This window comes from Psammomys obesus, unplaced genomic scaffold (assembly GCF_907164565.1).
Source record: "Psammomys obesus unplaced genomic scaffold, mPsaObe1.curated_primary_1811, whole genome shotgun sequence".
NCBI classification, from domain to species: domain Eukaryota; kingdom Metazoa; phylum Chordata; class Mammalia; order Rodentia; family Muridae; genus Psammomys; species Psammomys obesus.
This window is the reverse complement of record NW_026596152.1, coordinates 4,737,982-4,764,154: the sequence shown is the minus strand read 5'-3', so window position 1 is coordinate 4,764,154 and position 26,173 is coordinate 4,737,982. Positions and strand designations below refer to the sequence as shown.

The window sequence follows — 26,173 nt, the reverse complement described above, 5'->3', positions numbered from 1 at the left end:
GGTTACAGGCTGGCCACTAGCAAACCACAAGGGTGCGCCAGTCTCTGCCTTCCCAGCAATGGCATTACAAATGCAGGCCATTATGCCTGGCTTCCTTATTTTCTTACTTTTTCTTTTTAAGCATAATAACAGGGAGGTATTTCTGTATGCTTTACATGCAAACAAGCATCTAAGTGGGATCGATCAATATATAGTCTGTGAACTGGTTTTACAATGAGAAAAACAGAAGGTAGCTGCAGAGCTGAAGAAGCAAACTGTTAGCCTCCCAATAAGAGAATCAATCCATTAGTCTGTCAACAATTCTCACCAAAACTAAGAGGGACATCTGATTCTGATGAAAAAATCCAAGCTTGGTAAGCTACAAAAAGCTCATTGCTCTAAAATATGAAGTAAGGAATCTTGGTTCATACTGAAAATGGGACAAAAATGTAAGAAAAGGAGTTTCACACTGTCTACCTCACAGAAGCCATGTGGGATAGAAACTTCACAGATAATGTAGAAGAAGCTGCAGAAGCTATTCAAAACCAAAACCAAACAACAATCTTAGCACGGTCTGTAACAACAGTAAACATAAGAAAACACACTTTGGAGAAAAGGAAATGGGTATATAAATACGTATTGCTTATACCACGTCCCCTCAAGATTCTGGGAAGCCCTGCCCCAACGTGATGACTCTCGGAAGCAGAGCTGGGGAAGTTACTAGGTCATCAGAGCGCCTCACACACAGGATTGTGCACTCAGGAGATAGGCCTTTGACAGCCAGGTCCCTCACCCCCTTGGCCATTTGAAAACAAAAAGACAACATCTCACTATGTACCAGGAAGTCAAACACTTGATCTTGGACTTCTTAGACTCCAGAAGCACAAGAAATACCTTCCCAGTCTAACTAAGATAACTCATAGGATTTTGCTAAAGCACTCCAAACAAAGGCAGATACATTTAGAACGAAATCAAAACTTCAATATGGCCTCTAAGTAAGCATGAAGTGTTTCTGTTTGCTTGTTACAAAGCACAAAAATCTCTTAATCTCTTACTGTTACATTACTATGACAATGTTGAGCCAACAAAAACATACCAATGTGATCCCCAAACTCCAGACATCAGAGCGGACATCATACCCTTGTCTTGACGCACTTGGGTCTATTCTTTCAGGCTGGAATACAAAGAGATGTCGATTCATTAATTATGTGGACCATAAAGAAGCAGGCAATGGAAGCAGTAGCTGGGGAGGAGACAAAATCTCAGCATTGTTCTGGAAGAATTCATGCCCACAGCCAAATGGGGGGTAACAGAGAGACATCATGTATTAGAAACAACCAATAAAAACTCTGACATCAATGGCTAAGTCAGAAGGGCTGTGCTACCTAGTCTTATATCAACTTGACACAAGCTAGAGTCATTAGAGAAAAGGGAGGCTCAGTAGAAAAAAAATGCCTCCATAAGATCCAGCTGTAGAGTATTTTCTTAATTAGTGATTGATGGGGAAGGACCCAGCCCATTGTGGATGGTCCATCCCTGGGCTGTTGGTCCTGGGTTCTATAAGAAAGCAGACTGAGAAAGTCACGAGGAGCATGTCAGTTAAGCATTGTACCGCCATGGCTCTGCATCAGCTCCTGCCTCCTGGTTCCTGACCTGCTAAAGTTCCTGTCCTGACTTCCTTCATTATGTGGAAGTGAATAAACCCTTTCCTCCCCACCCTGCTTTTGGTCATGGTGTTTCATCATAAGAATAGCAACCCCATCTAACACAAAGACTACATTATTCTGAATTTCTCCCCTAAATACTCACAGCACTGGCAAAGCTAAAGTTGAGAATGGTCAGAGGAGGAAAAGTAAAAAAGGCCAAAAAAATTATTCTAAGGTCTTATTACAGCAAATGGTGGTAAACGGGAAGGAACAGGAGGAAGACAACAGCAACTTTCTGATTTTCCCAGCCTTTGCCTCATGGGAACAATAATCACAAGGCACTTGAGACAAAAAACTAAAGTGGGGCTGTCATCACTGTACTATCCCACCCTTTAATTCTTTTCAATAATTCTTCTCAATGCTTTGAATATCTCATTACTTGTTTACCTTTAAAGATACATGCCTACATTCATTTTAGCCAAATTAAAGCCCAATAGTTTAATATATATCTTGTCTTACAAATTGCAAAGCAAGGAAACAAACAATTTTAGTGATTTCAATGAAGAGAATATTTTTACATTTCCTTGAAAGTAGGTACTATTTTTAAAAAGTGTGTCATAGATGCAGAAGAAGAGCAAGAGATTTTGTCAATGGCACAGAGTTAACAATGGGGTTGTTCTTGGAGGGTGATTGCATCTGCCACTAAAAGAAACATCCCAAAAGTGTAACAGTTTACTATACTACTAATATGGAGATGTATGCATTTTAAATTGAAAATAAGTACTGAACTGCACTAATATTCACTGAAAGCTATTTACATTTTGATATAAATACAATTATATTACTGAAAACAATACATAGTATGTAAAAACACTGACTATTCAACCACAGGAGAAAAAACTGTCCCAACATCACTAATCCTCACTAGTACAGGCCTGGTGTTCTATAACAGCGTGGCCTGGTGCTTTGTACTTGATTGTTAATTTGCTCTCTGAGGTCTGCTTGCTGTCCTTTAAGAGCAGGCTATCACATACCCCAGATGTTGCTATGTAACCTTGCCTCCAGATAATCCCTGTTTAACCAATAAAATTTGTGAGCACACCTGAGCAGGGCAGAAATGAGGTAGGCATGGCCAAGGTCCTGGGAGGGAAGGACAAAAGGATCACAGGAAGGAGAGGGACAAGTACAAGAGGAGAAGAATGAAGCCATGACCCCAATAATGATGATGATTTAAACAGTCTACAGACTGACAGAAAAGGCTCAATAAACAATGACAGAACTTATATCACTTAAAGGAGCATGCTGGTCTCTAAAGGTTCAAGGACAATTAAAGGAAGAAGCTGGAATCCAGAGGGAAAAAAATCTAAAATATAGGCATCAAACACCAATCAAATGAAGTTCAAATCTGGGTTGTGAGCCAGGCCATGCAAATACACTGGGGTAAGGCAAATAGGGAAGCTTTGAAAGGACAGTGTCCACCTGTCTTCCTGGGGAAAAAACTGCTTCCTGCTAAGTGCCTATGGTCTCTAGCTTTGCATTTATCATTGCTGAACTGAGAAATCACAATTAGAGCACACTTTCAGACTCTCTAAGACACACTGCATTCTGCCAGGATTCTCCCTGCATTTTTCCTGTACTAAGTTACTCTTCTGTGGCTTGTAATAGCATCCTTCAACAGCCTAGGACATACATCTCTCAGCTGATTACTGATTATTATGGCCAAGACAGTACAAGAGATATAAGGAACAAAAAGACCCTGACAAATTACACCTGGCTCATCACTGAACTGAATGTAACGCAGGAGAAAACATAAATGCTCAGTGCCAAATGAGAAGATGAACATGTATACAGTAGTACACTGAAATACGTTAGCAACATTCTACAAGTTAAAACTTGAGCTCGGAAATGCTGAAAGAAAGTGACATATTCTAGGACAGTGAAGCTGCATGGCTGAAGCAGATCCCTTGTACCCAGCAGCAAAGGGCACAGGCGTTCTACCCAACGACTGCCAAATGTGAGACTTGGCTGTACACTTACTGCCATATACGGCCTACATCCAGCATCTCTTGTCTTGGCAATGGAATCCACAAGCTGTCCACTGATGCCAAAATCACAGAGCTTAATATTTCCACTTCTGTCTAGAAGAATATTGGAAGGTTTGATATCTGCAAGAGACACATGCCATTCAGTATACAACTTATCAATCTAGTGACTCTAAAGTACGATAATCAAAAATACTAAAATTTTTGAATCCTTAAATTCAGATATATAAGAAATAAATTTTCACTTAGCACATGTAATCATTATTCATGTTTTAAACACTCATCAATACCTAAAGCCAAAGAGGGTGCTTCAAACCTATAATCCCAGCAGTTTTGACACTGTACAGGCATGATTGTCAAGAGTTTGAGGCTAACCTTGGCTACTGAGTAAGACCCTGTCTATAAAAACTAAAAAAAGACTAGAACCATAATGTAACAGTCAAACTCCATCATACAATTTAACAAGCCAAAAGAATTCTCTTACATGTTTACACCAATAGAACACAAACAAAATCATGGTTTTCGGCAGTCAGGATGTGGAATGGACTTTATCAGATAATGCACTAAGCTAGTTTTCAGAAGAAGTCAACAATTACACAACTAACTATAAGGTACACCAGTTATAAACCTACAACTGTAATTTTGTTAATTACAGCTTTAACTTATGAAAACATTATTTTAAAGGAAGAAATTATTCTTGAAAAATGTAAGCAATTATTTAAGAGATTTCTTTTAAGATTTATTTTTATTTGCGTATGTATGTGTGTGTCTAAGTGTAGGCCAAGTAGGTAAAGAGACATTTGGTGAGAAGAAAACATCAATATTCCATGAGCTGGACTTACAGGAAGTTGTGAGCAACCCAGTGCGGGAACTGAACTTGTGTCCTCCATAGAGCAGCAAGTACTTTTAACTAATGAGTCAATGCTCAGCCTGACAGAGTCTTTTGACTTGAAATGCTTTCTCTAGCTTCTCCCAACTAACTTTCCCTTGGATTCATTTCTACAACTTTCAGAATATTTGTACCTTTGCTCAGCATGCAGAGAGCCAAAGCTCTGATAATCGCTACTAATGTGCCAATAAGCTATCAATTTTTCCCCATATACTCTCCAAGTATCTATTTCTATCACAATTCTTCCATCTATTTCACTGTCAGCATCATGAAAAACAATAACTGAGATACAGAAAAAATCTATATATAACTCAAAAAGTCTAAAAAAAAAAAAAATACCAACCATAATAGACCCAGAAAAATAATCTCTCAAAACCACCCATTCCTAATCCCTCCATCCTTTCTAGTGGGGCCTGCATCTTGTTAAAAGCCTTTCTCCACATCTCCAAAACATGGCTCCTGATGGGTAAGTCTCATAGTTTCTTCGCAGCAGCTACTCATAAAGCACAGGACAATTCTAGTGAATGTGACATAGAAAACAAACATGTAAGAAAGCATGTCCCTGCTGTTCAAAAGGCCACACAGGAAGTGAGAGTCTTTTCTTTAAGACATTAATTGGGTCTAGAAGCAATACTGAGAGCTGAAGTGGTCATTAATGCTGTGACAATACTTTCAAAAGCAGGTCATGTTTTAGAGGAGTTCCAGTCTGTAATATGAACTTTAAATCTTTTGCATGCTGCAAGGTGAAGAAGAAATATTTCATTAAGAGAAATACCATGTCTTTTAAATGCTTGAGCATATGGGCTGGGAGTGTAGCTAAGTGGTAGAGGACTTGTCCAGCATGCACAAGGACCTGGGTTCAATTCCCAGCAACAGAAAAAGCAAATGTCTTAAGATACTCTGTCCTCAGCTTCTCTGAATGTCCACAGGGTCACTGTGATACTTTGATTGTGTGCAGTTACCAACTGGACAATGAATGACTCATTTTTAGTCATTTATGGTTTCCCTTTCATTAACTTATTGGCAGGTTTTAACTGTACAGACAGACTTTATTACTAATAATAACTATTTCTAACTAAGATCAATAATTGTTGCAAAATGTATTTTTTATATCCAATTGTAGCAAAATGTGCTAAGTTAGATGGAAATTTATAGACTCCCAGAGGAGGGAAAGCTGAAGCTTCAGGGTATATAGTACTTGTGGGTTTTGTGTGTTTATTTGGTTAGGTGAGTTTTTTGGGTTTTTTGGCCACAAACACTAATATTTCATGAAAGTTCATATAGTGTTATAGTAGTTTTCACTTAAAAATATTTTAACCAATTAAAGAAAGCAATGCATACCCACCTCTGTGAATAATTTTCAAGTTTTCTTTTAAGTGGTTTAGTGCTTTCACAGTCTAGGGAGAAAAAGAAAAGGTGGGATAAAGATCTTGTGTTTTTAATAAAATAGTCCAACAACCTACAACAAGCAATAGCTTCCACAGCCCTCTGTATGCTTTCTCCGTGTAACATTTCAAATGTTATTCTTATGTATTCTGAATGATGATGGTTATTTCACATTTGACTAGTTGCTTTTATATATTCCTCTCTAATGTTAAGAAAATAGTAACATGACTTTTATGTTAGGTAACTGTTGTACTGTTTTTGTACCTCAAACCTGCACAATCATAAAAACAGTACAAGACAGCTCACGGCCCTGGTTCTATCACCATGGTGACGATTATTCTCATAAGTCCCCAGTTCCTCACACTTATTCACTAAACCCCTCAAGTTCTGCACAGCTGGTTTATCTGTTCAACCAGTAGCAATTTGTCCTGCCCTGGCTCTACTCATGATTAGAAATCATATGCTTCTTTAGAAAGGGAAGGAACAGAGACTTGACAATAGGCCAACAAATTTGTCATTTAAAAGAAAAAAAAAGAAAGTTGAGTCATTGTTGTCATCAAAGGAATTATATGAGGGATGTAGAAAATATCACCTTGTATTATCTCAGTAACTCTTGTGTATTCACTGATTTACTAATTAGCATGAGATTTTACAGAAAGTAATTTAAAATGCTGTACTTAGTATATAAAGTGATCACTGAGTCTGAAAACACAAATACTAAGTTAATTAATCATGTATATACTATATATTACAATACATGATAAAATACAAAATTATTTTATCATGTATTGTATAAATATAAAATAATTTTATATTTGTATGATGTAGTTAAGAGTGGGGTTATGAAATCAGGCTATGAAGGTCTTAACCATCAACAACTTTAAACTGTGTAAATACCAAAGCAAATTAATATTTCCATGCTTTCAGATTTACCATCTGTAAAAATGAAATATTACTTACCATAGAGTTAACAAAAAGATTGTGTCATAGAATCTTGGCTCAGCACAAATACAATTCAGCCACCATTAACTGCTGTCGCTACTGTACTCTGTAAAGTGCTGCGGTGCAGTCTAGTGTACAGCGCTGCTACACTCCAACACTGCGAACAGCGGCGCGTTCCAAGACAGTAAGGGCTTGAACCCTGGACAGGCAGCTAAACTATCCACGTAAAGTTTACACATTCAGCTCAACAATGAATAACTATCTGTATTCTATGTAGTATTATATAAAAGAATTCATATCTCAAGAGTTAGCTAGCTCATAAAAGATTTAAATTTCAGCATTAATTTGGCAGTGATAAAATTTTAGCGAATTATCAACCTTAAAACAACTTACTAACTACTCTTTTATCAAAATTTTAAGTCTACTACTAAACACATCTCTTACAAATGACAGAGTTCAGAAATTATATTTTTAAATCATTTTTATTTGCTCTTTAAATCACTAAGTTGGCAAGTGACAAAGAAACTAAATTTAAATTGGGGGAGGTGGCTTAAAGAAATCAGAGTCACATGCAGCCACAATATGGCTTAGCTCACATACAACTAACTAGACAAGTACCTGGCTCGGAGTCTCAGGGGTTCTAAATGTCTTATTAGTTTTGCTTTATAAAAATTAGTTGCCTTTTCCTTTGTAAAAATAAAAAAGTTGTACACACTTTTCAACTAAAAGATGAGAGCAGAACAGTAAGTGATCATAAATTCAGTTTCAAACCATAACACATTCAGAAGAGAACTCTTTCCCTTTTTGGTATTCTGGCAAAAGTGAATAGATCAAATTAATCATAATTCTAGCAATTAAAATTACAAGTCAACCTTTAAATGCTTTAGACTGAATAATTCTCATTCTCAATCCACAGTAAAACATACCTTGTCAAAAAGCTTCAATTAAGAGGCTTTAAAGAGACTTCGTCCACTTAGATTAAAGATAGTTAAAACAACAGGAGAAACAAATATAAAATAGCATTTCTAGCTTTACTTAAGTCAGTGTGTTATAGTTCTTTGAGATTTGAATGAGAATACCACTGTAGTATTCACAGACCATATCTGAAAAGTGTTCCTCAGACCCATCATGTTAGTTATGGCCAGAAGGGACTTGTTCTTGTATGCTACTACAGCTGCTTTTCTCAGGAAGGTAACAACAATCCAAAATCTCGTGCATTCACAAACACCAGCAGCTTCTCCACAGAGTTCCATGTCACCAGTGTGAGAGCCAAATACTTACTGCTAAAGTGATTTTGCCTAAGATCTCTTCCGGAATAACGTCATCTAACACACTATATACATATTTGTAAAACTTATCGAACGAGGTAGACATGAGCTCCATACAAATCCAACAGTCGCCCTGTGAAAACAACAGATATTTGTCACCACTAAAATCCTCATATTAAGCACAGATGTCATCTCCTTACTTAGGACAGAAACAGAATTAAGGAGGAAGACTGAACCTCTAACTGATAATTTTTTTTTCAAGACAGCATTTCTCTGTGCAGCCTTAGCTGTCCTGGACTCACTTTCTAGACCAAGCTGACCTAGAACTCCCAGAGATCCCTGCCTCTGCCTAACAAGTGCTGGGATTACAGGCATGTGCCACTGTGCCCATCTCATGACGAATTTTTCATCATTAAGAACCTGAAAAGGTTGTCTTTACCTAGGTTTAAACAGAACTATGTGGCCAAAGCCTATTTTACCTACTTTTTTTAAAATTCATTTATATATATATATATATATATATATATATATATATATATATATAAATGAATTTATATATGCATGCCTGTGTGAGAGTAAATGCAGTACCCACAGAAGCCAGGAGAGGGTGTCAAATCGCCTGGGAAATTGAACCTGGGTCCTCTGCAAGAGCAGCCAGTGCATTTAACCACTGAGCCATCTCTGCAGCCCCTATTTTACCCATTCTTAGCTTACACAGAAAACTTTTGTGCCTTGATAAAAATTTCAGTATTTGCCATAACAAAACATAAAATCAGGAAATATGTGGAAAACCATCCTTTCTCATCAACAAAAGAACTTATCTTGAGCAACTAATTAAACTAGAATAAATAAAATTAGAAAGCTTAAAAAAGAGTAAATTCTACCTTGTTCAGATATACCAGAAGCCTTCTTGGTGAGATAAGCCACATGATTCAGAATCCCTTTACTCTGTCTGTTCTATGCAGTGCTTACCACTATCTAACACAATACAACTGCTTATTTGTTATGTTTGACTCCAGTAAATCAATACTGGCAACAGTTAAGGCTGTATATGAAAGCAATTTTATTGGAGACACAGAAAGAAAGCCCTGCTCTCCTGCAGTCACTGTGATCTGATAACAGTGTTCTAGTGATAAACAATTTGTATGCTTCCAACTGTTGTTTATCTGCATAGGTGATGGCACCCTGGAATGTCCTACCCCACCCCACCACTGATGTGAGTCATCATTTCATCCTGTGTCGTATGCTTTCTACAGTATCTAGTATAAGCACCCTCACGCAGCCATGTTTCAATAGTATCTACACCAGCTATTAGATTAACTGCTACAGTTTAGCTGTGCTGCAATTCAATTATCTCTAAAGTATTATAGTTGTTATAGCTTATGATTGGTAGAATTATGATTATTGCTGTGCCAATATTCTGTTGAATTTTTTCACAGGTATATGTGCAAGGAAAAAAAACAATACATAGAGTTTGGTAATATCAGATGTCTTGAGCATCCACTAGATGTCTTGGGATGTACCTCCTGCAGGTACTGTAGTCACACTGACATTTAATAGAACCCCCCTGCAGTGGTTTGAATAGGTATGGCCCCCATAGCCTCATGAGTTTGAATGCTTGGCCCATAGGGAGTAGCCTTGTTGGAGGAAGCGTGTCACTGTGAAGGAGGGCTTTGAGGTCTTATATGTACCCAAGCTATGTCCAGTGACACAGTCTCCTCCTTGCTTCCTGCAAATCAAGATGCAGAACTCTCAGATCCTCAGCACCATGTCTGCCTGTACACTGCAATGCTTCCCACCATGAGAATAATAGACTAAAGCCCTGAAACTGTAAGCCAGCCCCAATTAAATGTTTTTCTTTATAAGAGTTGCCATGGTCATGGTGTCTCTTTACAATAAGACCTAACTAAAGCACATCCCATGACTAGGAATACATCTTTAATATCCCACTAACCAACAATAACAACAACAACAACAAAAAAGAAAGCTCTGAACAACTCAGAAAAGAGAATGGTGCACAACATTGAAGAGTATCTTAAATTCCATTTCCTGACAGTGTGTCATGAAGGTAAGCAGGAAAGGTGTAAGAAAATGCAGAGCTGTAGCAGGTAAGGAACTAGAAGCTGTGGCCATTTGAACAGGTATAAAGCACTGATGAAAGTAGAAAAGCTCCCATCAGATAATTTCAAAAGTCACCTTTGACAGCTTTTATGCTGCCACTAATTTATGGATACAGTTGTACTTTCCACCATAAAACCTATCTCTCAAGCCTGCTCTGACTGATGACGGTAATGTCCCTAAGGAAAGCCATTCACATGGAGACTGAGCTGTGAGTAGAGTAGCGGCACCTTTTCTTCAGTTAGCCCTCTTAGCACAAGCATATTTAACCTACAAGTGTGAAGAACGTAACAGTGAAGAACACTGAGATGGGTAAGAGGACGAGAACATTTACATCATTAAATAAATGGGGAACGTATTTTAAACATATTTACAATGAGGAACCTTTACATTCCTTTCTTCTCAACCTTACCTTTCTTCAGTGTTCTCAGAGAGTAGCTCTCAGAGAAAAATCAACACTCTCCACCAAAAACACACACGCAATACTATTTTAATCTAATGACACCTCGGTAGATTCACTACAGCTTTCTATTAGAGAAAACTTCAGTGTACTCAGGTCACCACCAGAAAGTAAGTGATCTTAAGGGTGGAAAGATTTCACGTGCTGAGAACCTGGGAAGTGGACCACTTTCTGTTTGTAGAGGCCTAGGCCTCCTCCCTTCTTGGCTAAGAAATGAGACTGCCCCACCACCCTTGATGCACTGAAATAAGGTCAGGCGAGCCACCGCCAGTGCCCTCAGCCTGTTCCATGAAATAGAAAGGAAGAAAAAAACACCAAACTCACCCTCAAAGCTGCCATTACAATGACAGCAGACCCACACACAGGTCATTTTCAATAAAATACTTTCAAACTGAATTAAAAAAAAAAAAAAAAACATAAAGACCAAGCTGTTTCAGTCCAGTAATGGAAGGACTGCTTCACACATACACTTATATACGCTAGCCACTTTTCTGCTGCTATTACAAAACACCATAACCAAAGCAACCCCTTGAAGCAATAGTTTACTTGGATTTAGGATTCTAGAGAGATAAGAGCCCATCATGGTGGGAAGGCATTGTGGCAAGTAGCAGCAGGAGCAGGAAGCAGGGCGCTTACATCGTTAAGCACAAGCATGAGGCAGAGAGTGAACTGGAAGCAGGGTGTGACTAGACACTTTCACAGGTTGTCCCCAGTGATTATGTTTTCCCCATTTCTCATTCAATCCGCCTCATACAATAATGAAGCACATAAGTAAGACTCGAGGAAAAAGACTTGTGTGATCATCTCAATTGTTTGTGACAAAGTTTTTGATAAAAGGCAACATTCCTTCAGGAGGAAAGCCCTGAAGAAACTAAGGTTGAAAGCAACATAGCTCAGCACAACATACGGCACATATGACAAACTTATAGCCCAAGTTATTGAGAATTAATAGAAAATAATAGTATTTCGTCTAACATCAGAAAGGAAATAAGGGTGTCCACTCTCATTTGATGTGATGTTTAAAGTCTCAGCTAGAAAGAGACAAGAGAAAGAAAGGAAGAAGCCAAATAATCCTTACTTACAGATGACAGGATTCTCTCTCAGCCATGGGCCAGAAAGGTTTCTCTGTGAACCACTGATTGTCCTAGAACTCAATTTGTAGACCAGGCTGCCTCAAACTCACAGAAATCAGCCTGCCTCTGTCTCCAAGTGCTGGGATTAAAGGTGTGCACTATCACGCCTGGCTGACATGATTCCATTTTTAAAAGACCCTATAGAAAAGACTCTAACAGAAAACTCTAGATGTGAGAAACACAATAAAGCAGCTATAGTGGCTTAAATGAGAGTAGTCCCCATGGTCTCATATATTTGACTACTTGGTCCCTATACGGGAAGGATTAGGAGGCATGACCTTGTTGGAGGAGGTGTGTCACCAGGGGTGGCCTTTGAGGTTTCAAAAGCCCATGCTACTCCCAGTTATCGCTCTCTACTTGTATACTGACCAGGATGTAAGTTCTCACCCACTGCTCTAGCACCATGCCTACACCTTTGTGCAGGCTGTCATGCTCCCCATCATGGTGGTTATGAAATCTATCCTCTGAAACTCTAAGGCACCCAAAACTGTCTTCTACAAGCTGCCTTGGTTATGGTATCTTTTCACAGCATCAGAAAAGAAACTAAGACATAAACTGTGTTTTGTTGGGGGTGAGGGAAGGTTGGCTGGCCAGGGTTTTTCTATGAGGCCTTGGCTGTCCTGGAACTCACTCTGCTGGCCTTGAACTCACAGAGATCCACCTGCCTCTGCCTCCTAAGTGCTGGAATAAAGGTGTGTGCCACCACTGCTCAGCCCCATAAACTATATTTTATATTCTACTACAAATATAATAGCCAGTAGTCTTTCTATATACCAGCAACAAACTTGCCCAGAAAAAAAAAAAAATGGGTAAAACCAAAACAAATCAAAGAACCTCATTCATCACAGTTTCAAAAAGTAAGTAATAAAACTCCTAAGAAAACCCTAACCAAAAGAACAAAAATTTAAAGTCTGGAAGGAAGAAACTGAAGAATATACTAGAAGATAGAAAGACCTCTCAAGCTCATGGACTGGCAGAATATACACTGTGATAATTAGATATGCATGACACAAAGCAACCTACAGGCTCAGCACAGTCCCCATTTTTGACTAGTTTTATATCACCTTGACACAAGCTAGAGAGTCATCATAGAGGAAGGAGCCTCAATTGAGAAAATGTTTCTATAATGATTGATGGAGGAGGGCCCAGCTCCTGGGTTCTATAAGAAAGCAGGCTAAGCAAGCCACAGAAAGCACACCCTCCTATCCCCACCCCATATGATATGTGTGTGTGTGTGTGTGTGTGTGTGTGTGTGTGTGTGTGTGTGTGCATATGCTATATGCATCAGCTCTTGCCTCTAGGTTCCTGCTCTGTGAGTTCCTGTCCTCATTGTTTCTGATGATTAGCTGTTGCATGAAACTGTGAATGAAACAAACCTGCTCCTTCCCAAGTTGTTTTTGGGCATGGTGCTGCACTACAACAATAGTAGCCCTAACTATAACAATCCCCATCTAAATTTCAGTGGGACTCTACAAAAAACTAGTAAGAAAAGCAAAACAAACAAACAAATGAAAATTAAAAAAAAAAAAAAAAGACTACTGAATACTAAGGAGAAAGAACAATGCTAGAAGCATTCTAATACCTGATCTAAAATGATACCACAGAGCACAATTACAAAAATAGTGGTACTGCACAGAGACCAATAGTATACAAGACAGGGTCCAGAAATAAATCCAGAGAGCTACAGCCACCAAATCTTAGACAAGTGTGTTAAAACGGTAATTACAAAAGAAGCCTCTTCAACAAAAAGTGCTGGTAAACTGGATATTCAATATAAAAGGAAACTAGGTCCACATTTCCCACCCTGCACCAAAAATAAATACATAAATAAATGAAGAAAAGTCTAATACAGAATAGAGCAAACACCTTAATCTAAGACCTGTAGTTGCTAAAGCATAACAAACAGAACATCCCACACTGCGGTGCAGGCAAGGTCTTTTTTTTAACATGGATTCCAGCAGCTTGTAGCAATTCTAAAGTGTGACAAAATGTGATTACATGAAAATAAAAAGGTTCCACATACCAAAGAAAACCATGAACAGAAAAAAGAAACTACCTCTAGAATGGGGAAAGTCTTTGTTAGTGATATAACTGACAAGGAATTCATATCTAGAATCTATAAGAACTTCAAAAACAAACAAAATAAATAACAAAATAAAACCCAATCAGCTAATCAATAAGTAAGTTAATGAAGAGGCAGTTCTCAAATGAAGAAATATAAATGGCCAAGAAACATCTGAAAAAGGGTTTTTAAATTCTTATCTACCAAAGAACTACAAATTAAAACGGCTTAGAGGTTACATCTCACCTTGCCAAAATGGCTACCATCCACAAAACAAATGCTGCTGGCAATGTAGAAAGCAAGTAATCCTTATAAACTGCCGATAGCAGTGTAAACTTGTACAGCCATTACGGAAATCAGTATGTCGGCCCTCAAAAACACTAATAGTAGAACTATCATATGATCAGTCACACCCATTCTTAGGTACATCAGACTTCAGAGATGCCAGCACATTCCTGACTATTGTTGCACTATTTACAACAGTCAAGGTACAGAAGTAGCCTTAGTATCTCCCAACAGATGAGTGAATTTTTTAAAATATGGTACATATACACAATGACATTTTATTCTTTTGTAAAGAATGAAATGATATTGTTTGCAGGAAAGTAGATGAAACTGGAGATAATCATATGAATCCAAATGAGCCAGATTTAAAAAAAAAAAAAAAAAAAAAAAAAAAGAACACAAACACTGCATATTTTCTGCCAAATGCAGAAGATAGACAGGCAGGCAAGCGTGTGCACACACAGGCACACACATACACATGCACAAACACGCATACACACAAAACATAAAAGTAGAACAGGAACTGAGAGGGCAGGAAGAGGTCTGAAGGGAGGGGTGAACAGGAAGGTATAATAAAACACTGACTTGGGAACAGAAAAGGGGAGAACAAGGAAAGTGACCAGCAAGAGGAAGGAGGAAGTCAGGGAAGGGCAGGTGAGTGGGCAAATAAGAACAAAGTATAATGAAATATATGCATGAAGGGGGCTAGAGGGAAAAAACGGAAGAGAAGAAAGGGAAGGGAGAAAATGATGTAAGTCTATTTTAATTAAAAATTTACTTTTTTAAAAAGTAGAGATCACAATGACACCCATTTCATTATTAACCAAAAAAAATTTTAAACATAATAATTCTTTTTTTTTAAAGATTTACTTATTTATTATTTATATAGTATTCTATATTACATGTATACCTACATGTCAGAAGAGGGCACCAGATCCCATTATAGATGGTTATGAGCCACCATGTGCTTGCTGGAAACTGAACTCAGGACCTTTGGAAGAGCAGCCAGTGCTCTTAACTCTGAGCCTCCAGCCTAAACATAATAATTCTAAAGATCTACATTTAAGTACTAACACAGATGTGTCACAGTTGTAATAAAAAACATAAAGGAAGAAACTGATATTCACAAGTAACAACCACAAAGGCACAGAAATATTTACATATATATACAGATGATAATCATCCTTTCATGTAAAAAGCTGTGAGTCTAAACTTTGGTGGAATTCCTCATAGAACTAGTAAGAAAAACATAACCCAAACAAATGAGTAGCCAAAGCAATCCCAAGCAGAAAAAATAGCCTACAGGTTAATGTGGATGGCCCTGTAGTATAAAAATGAGAGACAATTTCACTGTTACTGTATGACACTTTGCTGAAGAGTAGAATTTAATCCTATCATCTTCTTATCCAAATTACATATGCATTTATCAGCTAAAACCCAAATGTTTACCCGTACCTCTCTGAAGAGTGCACCATAGAACTGAACAATGTATGGGCAATCACTACTCCGCATTACTACATCCAAATCCATGAGAAGTTGTTTTTGTTCTTTTTCATCCACAGTGGACCGTATTCTCTGGAAAAGAATGATAATAGATGTCACACAATCATAGAACAGTTTTAGAAACTTGAGTACTTTACCGTAGCACTGGAAATTACCAAACTCCACAGTATAAACCAGACAAGAAAATTATCATGTTTCCTTATACTTTAAAATTTTAAGTTTAATCACAGAACATTTAACAAAAAAAGCACTCAGGCATTCTTTTAAGGGCACAGGACTCTGGATCACACATTCACTGGTGAGGGTTACAGAACAATGCTCTTAGGTTCTGAGAATTACGCCCACATGCAAATACAAAGAAAATCATAGAGTATAGAAGTTTTCACATGAATAACTGTAGGCAGCTGCACACACATATAGTTTTAACCAACATCTCAGAATTATAGCAGTTCTAGCATCCAATTCAACAACAGCCTTCTTGACTACCTAGCATCTTCATTAACTGGACTGCAATGGGAAACAGTCTGGGACAGGAGAATTGAGGTCTGATATGGGGAGCACACAGATGGGAATTTGCAAGCCTTTCAAATCCTGACTGGCTCTTCACTCAACTTCCTCTACACTGAAAACAGGAAGCTCTCCTTGGCTTTCTTTTCATGGTTCCTTAGGCAGGTCAGCATAACCTGAGGGGAAATCCCAACACGGAGAAATAGTGGGTGCTTTCTATCTATTCCTAAGCTGCAAAGACAGTCCCCTGTACACTGCAGAGCCGGAGCAGAGTCCTAACCAAACTGTACAACTCTGCACATTTCTCACTGTCAGAAAACATCTATACTCCACCTCCCAACCAGAACACTATAAAATACACAGGTTTCAGATGAACATTCCCCATTGCACTAGAAAATAGAACAGATTCAGGTTCAGAAAATGTATGACATTAATAACAGAAGTACAGCTTAACATTAAAGCATGCAAAGAACTTTTATTCTCATAAAAAAGTTCACGATGTCACACTGTGTCAGTGTACACAACACAAAGCACATACTTACAAGGTAAGTTAGCATCAAAAATTACACAAGGAGCATTTTGTCCTCCAAGACTTCAAGGCATCTTTCCTCAATGTTCTTGCAAGGGGTGAAGCAGTCAATTAAATTCTGGAGCCCATTTTACAGAAGAGAAGCCAGAGGCAGAGATACAAAAGAGTGTTCCATGTGACATGAGAACAAGCAGTTAAAGAACAGAAGCGGGTTCTCTCAGTTTTATGTTTTGACACTACACCAGATATCCATCCCGTATACTCCAAATATATTTTTAAAATGTGTTTATTTAAAATGCATACCTTGCTATCTACAGTGTTTCATACCAAATGAACTGTCTTGACTCTGATTTAGAATGTTACATTGGACACCACTGTCACAGAAATAAAGATAAATTTAAGAACGAGAAGACAGAGACGACAACTAGTCTCCTTAGAGGTGAGAACCTTTTCTCTCTTTCACTCTTAGGTCCTTACTTTCATAGACTGTAAATAACTTTGCTACTAAGTGAACATTAATATCTTGCTCCAAAAGGATATTTGTTAAAAGTCTAAGTGAGCAGACATGCGATTTTTCTTTGTTCAAAACATGGCAAAGATTACTTTAATTTACAATTAATAATCAGTAATATTAGAATTAACGTTTATCCCTATTTTAATAATACCATTTGAGTGTGTGGTTTTAAAAATAATGTGATTTTTAAAATAATTTTATTTATTTACATATATCTGAATTTAAAATGAAGAGTTGATAAATAAAAGGAGAAATGTCAAACTACACTTTGGTTGAGGAAAATTTCTATGTAGTTCATTCAGGTTTTTCCTTAATTATTAATTTTCTATCTTTTTAATCTACATATCTATATTGGTAAATACTAACAGTCATGATTAGAAAACATGATTTAAAATTTTGTTTTCCTAGGTTTTCTAAGTTTACATTTTTACAAAGTTTACCTAAGTCTACAAAAGAACATTACAATAAAAACCACAACAGTTCATCCACGTCTGACTTCTAGAAGCAGATTTCTAAAATTTGGCCTTAGCTAAAGAAAGGAAACATCCCACCTACTCCATAGCATAGAGGCCCAGCTGAAAACAACCGCTGGATGGCCTGATGGCATGAGCATGACATCGATGCCCAGGACACTCTGTACTAGAATAATGTCTCCTTCCGTTCTCCTCTGCTCAAGCACTGTGGGTAGAGGTGAGCAGCCAGCTGCTGGGGTTCCATGCAAATGACTGTGGACTGAGAAAGCGAAACTCAATAACTACAGTAAAGTTCTGGGGTTGAGTTGTAACATTTATCTCAATGAACACCTAACAAACTAACCCAACTCAAGAGGCCTACCAGTCTCCCAAAGACTAGTAAACTACAAATATAAACCTGCATTAACAGTACATTCAAGTTAACGACTCTAATTCAGGACTTGACAAATAACTCAAGTTCCAGAATAACTAACTCAAGTTAGAGAATATTATAATGAGTAGTATAAAGCTAGTAGTAACACAGTCACTACCAGGACACTTATGGGAAACCAGAACAGTAGCTTGGAAAAGGTTTCTACCATTTGCAACCAGTGAGGCCAGTGTGGGCTAATACTAGGGAGCAGAACCCAGTAAACACATCAGTAAGAACTTTCCCTTCCCTTCACAGTCCTTCATCCCAGGCGTAGAAAACAGAAGTGCAGAGATAAAGCAACGCTCACCATGCTCAGAACTTGAATCAGGAACTCATGCACTGGTTTCTAAGAAATATTCATTTCTTTATATCTTTTTTGTTTGTTTGTTTTTATATTTTATATTTTGAGACAGGGTTTCTCTGGGTAGCCTTGGCTGTCCTGGACTCACTTTGTAGACCAGGCTGGCCTCGAACTCCTAGAGATCCATCTGTCTCTGCCTCCCTGAGTGCTGGGATTACAGACATGCACCACCACATCTGGCTTTCTTTACATCTTGAATGTAAGCTGAGTCAGTGATACTAGTTTGGGCAATACAAGCCTTCATATTTTTCTTCTTTCTCTTTTCTTAAGTAAAAGAGTAGGGTGAAATGTCCACAGGATGCCATGAAAGACTTTGGAAAGTCATCTCATGATTAAAGAAGTTTTATTTACAATCAAATATCAGAAATAATTCTGCAAAGTCCTAATTTTCTTCACTAGGGTCATGTTGAGCTTTTCATTGGTCACTACTGTACTAAGCAGCTTTAGCGACCATATGCCCCTGGGTAAACACATCTGTCTTTCTTGAAAAGCAATTCACATCTCTTTCCAATAGAAAGGTATCTTTGGATTATTTCTATTTTTACCTTATTTGAATGTAATATAGCTTAAAGAAACAAGCTATAAGTTTTTTTCAGTGAAGAAATTATATATTTGAAGCTGTAAAAATATTTTAATTGTCCAAATTTGTATTTAAGGTCATTTCAATGGTTGGTGAGGTAAATGTCAATAAAATAGCATGTAGGTATGATCAGAAATGCCAAATGGCTCCACTATCATCACAGAGAAAAGGTTTTTCTCTGGCTTTTGAAATAGTGTTATCTCTTATAGTTCTATAAAAAATAAAATCAAAACAAAGATCTTCATTCTCCTAAAACTACTAAAATACTAAAATAGCATGTGCCACTGGCTGGAGATCCAAATTCAAGTATGGAAAATTCTATTTATACCCAGCAGCAGCAAGCAGAAGCCCCAGAGGTTACAAGGTTACAAGCCCCAGAGGTTAAGTTAACCGTCTTTCATTAGAATGTGTCCTCTTACAGCAGGAGAATATGGGCCACTGAATCGCCAGATCTCCCATGTACATGTTGTGGCTGTTAGCTTAGTGTGTTTGTGGGACTCCTAACTGTGGCAGAAGGTTTGTTTCCAACCTTTCGCCTGCTCCTTGGACTCTTTTCCTCTTGCCGGGTTACCTTGTCCAGCTTCAGTGTGAGGGCTTTTACCTTGTACTGTTGTATTTTGTTTTGTCAAGTTTGTTTGTTGTCTCTTGGAGACCTGTTCTTTTTTGATGGGAGACAGAGGGAGAGTAGATCCCAGGGAGAGGGAAGGTGGGGAGAGCTGGGAGGAAAGAGGGGAAACTGGTTGGGATGTACTATATGAAAGAAGAATCTGTGTTCAATGTTTAAGAAAAAGAAAGTGTCCTCTTGCCTTCTCTACTTCATTATATACACAGGAGTGGCTACCAGAACAGGACAAGAAATTGGCCCAATTCCTAAGAAGCTGTTACTATCCTTTCTATACAGAACAGCAGCCAGAAGTCACTAACAAATTTAACGCTGACACACTGGCCTCATGCATAATGTCCTGACTTTGGTGGTGACAACAATCGAGAGCCCAGGCCTTCTGTGGCCACTCTTACTCAGCTTAAATTTAAGATATAAAGAAATGAACATTACTTAGAAACCAGTGCAGGAGTTCCTTGGCTCAACTTCTGAGTGTAGCTTCATTTTCCCACTTTGTCTTCCTGTGCCTGAGATAAAGGACTGACATGGGAAGAGAGGGGGAGAGGAGAGGAGACTAATGACAAAACAAATAGTGTGAGAATTCTCAAACTGATTAAGATGCATGGTAGCATGTTATAATGGAAAGGAGCTGGAGGAGGCACACTACATTCTCAGGAGGACCTGGGAACTGGAGGCAGAGAAGCAGCAGGATGGAGATCAGCAGCACACAATCCAGAGGAAACTAGGGTGACCCCTTCTTATTGACAAAATAGGACCTGATGGAGTCATATATGTGCCCACTCACACCCACCTTTCTTGTTTACATTTATTCCCAGGGCTCAGGATAAAGAGCCAGAGTGTAAAAATGAAGGAGAAGAAAAACAAACCAATCTATATTAAGGGGTCAGGTTAGGAAGATTTAAATGTGGAAAAGTAGGAAACAAGTCTGACTATGACTAAGGTTGTTAGTGTAGAAAATATAAAGTTAAGAAAGGCTCACAGAACTTCCTTTTCTCTTATAAGCCTGTGGTGTTCCCAATAGGAATGGCCACCACAGGTTTATATATTTGAATGCTTAGTCACCTGGGAGTAGCAGTATCTAAAAAGGACTCGGAGCTGTGGCGTTGTTACAGGACATGTGCCATACAGGTGGCCTCCGAGTTTTAAAAGCCCACGTCAGGACCAGTGCCGCTGCCTGGATCAGGATGTTGCTCTCAACTTCTCCAGCACCATGGCTGTCATGTATTCTACTATGCTCCCCACCACGAGGATAATGGAACAACCCTCTGAAACTGTAAGCAAGCCCCCAATTAAATGTTTTCTATGACAAAAGTTGCCATGGCAACTTTACAGCAACAGAACAGTAACTAAGACAAAGGCTGTTCTTCAGCAGGGTCACCAGGAAGCATTTTGCTAGGTGCTAAATAACACTAGATGGTCCTTGCCATAAACTCTGACTCTGGCTGTTCCTTACCATTAAATCAGGATTCCCCAAATCTCTGGATTTCAAGAGGTCAGGCCAGAACTATCTAATGAAACATCAGAGCCTGCCTAAATGATATCCTATGATGCTCTGTGTCTGGTGGACTACTACGTGGTCTCACCAGATCAACCCAGTTTTTCTTCCTACAAAGTCAAGCTAGGTGCAAATGTGAGGCAGAATGACGGTTCTATTTCTTAGATGATGTGTGTGCCTCTAGGTTCCTGATTCCATTCCTGTCTGGAGAAAGGGAAATTGTTTCATCATAAACAGACAAACAAATTACAAAAAAAAAAAAAAAACAAAAAATGGCAAGCTATGTTCGCTATTGATTAAAAATAGTAGCTCCACAATATTCATGACACACTAAAGGCAAGAAGGCTATGAATCAGCAAACATACTAGAATCAAGAGCCAAGGAGTTGGACTTCAGGAAGCAGCCATTCCATAGACAGTCTTCAAAACATCAAAAAGAACAAACATGCAACACACACGGTGAAAATGAGTAAAGGGCTAAAATAAGAGGCTCGGGGATGGAGAAGGTCACAACCCCAGTCCTCACAGATATGTCCTCTATGCCCTCATGTGACCAATACTTGGCAAGATTCTGTATGGCCCCGCGGAAGGTGCACAGCGTAGTACAGAAAGATATTAAGGTAAATTAGACACCATATTCCTGTGGCACAGGTTCATCTTCCAGAGGTACTCCAACATAAAAGAACCATACTTCCTGATCAGAAATGAGGGTATGGCCAAAAAAAGCTCAGCAAGGAAAGAGGCTCATGAACTGCTTAAGAAATCTATGCATAAACTTTTCAAATTATTCCAAGGCCCAATTAAAGCAATCTGAGAAACGATTCAAATGATATGTACTTTATTTTGTGTTGCCAACCAAATGTAGAACACTAGAAGCCATTTCTTCTTTATTTGGCTTATTCCTCTTCAAAAGCACCTATTGTTACAATGTTAATAAAATTTATGCATTCCATAGTTCATGCAATTGCCAAATTCAAATTTATCTGATGACAAAACACACACACACACACACACACACAAAAACCCAAAAAAACAAAAACAAAAAAACTACTCCCGTGACAGAAATAAAAAGCTCCAGTGATGGGGCTGTCAAGATGGCTCGTGGTTAAGAGCACTGTCTACTCTTCCAGAAGACCTGGGGGTTCAATTCCCAACAACTGTATGGCAGCTCACAACTCTCTGTAACTCCAGTTCCAAGGAATCTGACACCCTCACACACACATACAAGCAGGCAGAACAAAAATAAATATAAAATAAATAAATCATTTTTTTTAAAAACCCTCCAGTGATGACAGCTATTTACCTTTTATGCTAAGTGGACACTGATAAATACTACCCATGCAAAAATTCTAGAGCCAGTTGGTACACAAGCAAACACATCACAGGGAAACTTTCTGGGAAGGAGGGAGGGAAAAGAGAGGGGTGCCTCTTCCTGTAACCAACATGCACCAAGCTACTGTACATGTACACACCGCTGTTCACCAAGCATCTGCTGTGAGAGACAATGAATGAGAAGCAAACTGAAAGGAGATGACCTGCACCCTGCTATGGCCCCATCCCTCCACACAGCCTTCCTCTGGGCCATACAAATCTTAAGAATTTTTACTTTGTTTTCCACTGACTCGTATTTCTGCTGAACAAGTTTACCCTTAGCTATTCAAGTCTCTACACAAACCTCATACTTAAATTCCCAAGACACCTCATAGTGCCATGACCAACAAGGACAAACCAATGACAACATCATCCAACAGAGGTGAGGTATGGAGGGGAGAAGGAAACAAAGATCAAAGACCCAACATTTGTTTTCGTGTCCAAAAGTAATAAATTATTGAGTAATAAATGATATTTAATGACTATGAAATTGAGGGTATTTGCAGTTACTAAGTCCAGAAGAATGTGAATTTTAGCTAAAAACTCACTGAAGTCTTTTTATAAATGAAATCAATTCATAAACTTCTAGTTTTATCTTCACCAAATTAACAAACTAATATTGGTACTTCCCATTTTTCTCACTGAGGACACTAGGGCCTTCAGAACTTGGGAGAATATGTCATATCCCATCATAGGAAGAGGGCAGAGTTAGTGGATCAAGCTGAATAAGCCTTGATAATGGGGCTTCCTCCTCTTTATTAAGCACATCATGTACATTTAAACAGCACAATGTGGACCAGCACTAACGTTTCTAAGGTCTAAAGATCATATTACCACTCCTGTACCTATGACATTAAAAGAGACAATGATTCAAATCTAAAGGATAACCGGGGGCAAGGTCTTAACAGAGCAAGCACTGTCAGGAATTACCAATGTTAGTTCAGATGTTCCTATGGACAGTGAGATATTATAAGCCTAGTATTTCTCCAAATAGCTATGTATGCTGGGATATAATTCAGTATAACAATCCAGATATGTCTAATGGTCGGTTTCAAAGACTAGATTCAAGTATGAACTGAAACATAGAATGGGCTGGTTGAAATTCACCTGTAACAAGGATTTCCAAACCACCTTACTCCAACTCTGTTCTCATTGAACTTGTAGTCTCAGGGCTTCCAAAACTGGTAGATAAGAGCCATCACTTCTTCCTCCATGGTCCCAATCCCTTCACTCTTGTTTTGTTTCGTTTGTTTATTTGTTTGTTTCATTCTGAAGACTGAAGCCAGAACTGCAGGTATGCTTACACACATTCTACTACTTTACCATACTCTCAGTTTTTCTTCCAACCTCTACTGATTTACCTATTATATTTACTGAGTTTCACGGAAAACTTTTATAATAAGAAACCCATGCTTTTATAAGAAGAAACCACTGACTTGGAGCTACAACAAAGAAAGCACAGATGTAATTCAAAACCCAGAGGCAGCTGTCATATCTGTGGAATTCCCCACTCTTGGGCACTCTCAATTTGCACTGTACATAAGAAACACTATTCCTCTAAGTAACTCTAGGAAGGTAATAGCTCAGTCAATCATATATATTTTTTAATTTAGTCTCATGATCTAACCAATAAAATGAGATCACAAGATAATAGAGATAATTCTCGAATCCAGCAACACAGCCATGATTTCTGCACCCATGCAGATGTAAATAATCAAATGTCATCATTTTGGCCTTTTAATTACCTAATAAAGCACTATATGATATCAAAAGGGAACTTCCCCACTAAAGCTACCATAGTAACTATCACATTAGGGCTTTCAAACAATATATAAGACATATTAGTCTTACATATGTAGACTAAGATGAACACTCTCCCTCAATGATTACTAACTGTCAACATCCACCCAAACCATTCAGTGACTGAACTTCTAACACAAGCGTTGGCAGTCTCCAGAGAAACGAACCAAAGTGTACTTTTACCATCCCTGACTTCCCATATCGGAGCATCTCCCCTGGAGGGGAGGAGGTAGGTTCACAAGACTCAAGAACTTGAGATGAACTGAAAGATTCAGGAAGCTCCCAAAACTCATAAAATGCATAAGCTGTCCCTCCTACAGTCTCACCCTAGGCTTATACAAATAGTAACAATTGCCAGAGAGGAGGCTCCTGCTGGATCTGTCACCTACAAGTTGTGCAGGGAATGCAAGGAATGCAGCTTTCCTAAGTCACCCACTCTGGGAAAGGGCTTTCAGTGATGTGGGTGCCTCTGAGTCACCAACACTGCTGTTAAGTAATCCCTCACCTATGCTCTGTGAGCAGCACTAATGAACTCTGATTTGCCAAGCAACACTTGGGTGGAGCTGTTTCTCTGGTTTGCCACTGGTATCCTATCTGGGGTGAATAAACTGTTCTCTTATCCCCAGGAAAAGTCATGCAACTCTGGCAGTGTTTGCCTGGCTTGGCACCCTTTCAACAGCCAGATGTGGCAAATGGAAAAACAAGGGCCACCCAGAGCCTGTCAGAACTGCGGCATCAGCTACAGTGACAGACAGAAATGTAGCCTTGCTCCCCCTTTAGATTCAGCCAGACCAACTGGAGCAAGCCAGTCTCACAGAAACCATGAGGGATGGAGTACAGAGTACCTCAGGATGGTCATGAAAAATGATTGGATTAGAGCGCCAAATGGGCCGGTGTTCCTCTTCTACATTGCTGTACCTAACATTTTTTTCTATTTCCTGATTATATCTGCTCCCTTGTGTGAGTGTGTGTGCATGTGTGTATATACAGGTCAGAGGACAACTGGGAGTTGGCTGGCCCCTTACCCCATGTTTGTCCCAGGGATTGAACTAAGGCCATCAGGTTGGCAGCAAGAACTGTTACTGCTGAGCCATCTCACCTTCTCAACATACTCTCCTAAAGAAAGGACTGATACAAGTGATGAGAACTTCTTATGCTGTACTGGACCTTGGATCATCTTTCTTTTTAAATGCTTAGAACAGACAGTAGGCTTTCAGGGATCCTGTAAAAAGATTCCTTTATATAATGCTAAGCCATGAGTGCCTTAAAAGCATCTAGAAGAACAGTAAAGAAAACAGTTACGAAGTTTAAATGAAAGCACTTTGTTGAGTGGAAAGTGCCATAAGAGTGTTGGTTGAAAGGCCAGTACTAAGAGTTGGGCTTCCTTTTTGTCATTTATTGGCCAGGGAGGCCTTGAGCACTACAAATCATAAGCTATCGCCATTGTTATTGGCTGCATGCCAAAACCAGAAGTAAAACCCTATGCTGATGATCCTGGCTTTGATTCAGACATGAAGGAATCAGAGTGTGATGGAAGTCCCTTCCCTGTTGGCTGACTTCGTGGTATAGAAAGGTACTGTGTAGGTTGCTAGGGTCTACCTGCCACTGACAGTGTTACCCAGTTATAGATTCTGCGAGCTATACCACCAACATGCCAGGTCGGATGTGCTGACTGTATAATGCTGCATTCCACACCATACACCATGCACATGGGGACAACCAAGTGCCTTCTGATTAGACTTAAGGCCCTCTACACCAGAGGGAACTTGTATCTGCTACTATATCATAGGGCAAAGG

At 38.8% G+C, this 26,173-nt stretch overlaps 1 protein-coding gene across 2 annotated transcripts in view; it reads right to left on the bottom strand.

Annotated features, from left to right (window-relative positions):
* Positions 1–26,173, bottom strand: part of Map2k4 (mitogen-activated protein kinase kinase 4) — a 96,277-nt gene that overhangs the window by 7,383 nt on the left and 62,721 nt on the right. For both annotated transcript variants that reach the window (XM_055594221.1, XM_055594222.1), the window contains 5 exons: positions 15,666–15,785; positions 8,166–8,285; positions 5,902–5,953; positions 3,663–3,790; positions 1,076–1,153 (listed from right to left, as the gene is read on the bottom strand). In XM_055594221.1, the coding sequence (XP_055450196.1) occupies positions 1,076–1,153; positions 3,663–3,790; positions 5,902–5,953; positions 8,166–8,285; positions 15,666–15,785 (498 nt within the window). The remainder of the gene's footprint in view (positions 1–1,075; positions 1,154–3,662; positions 3,791–5,901; positions 5,954–8,165; positions 8,286–15,665; positions 15,786–26,173) is intronic.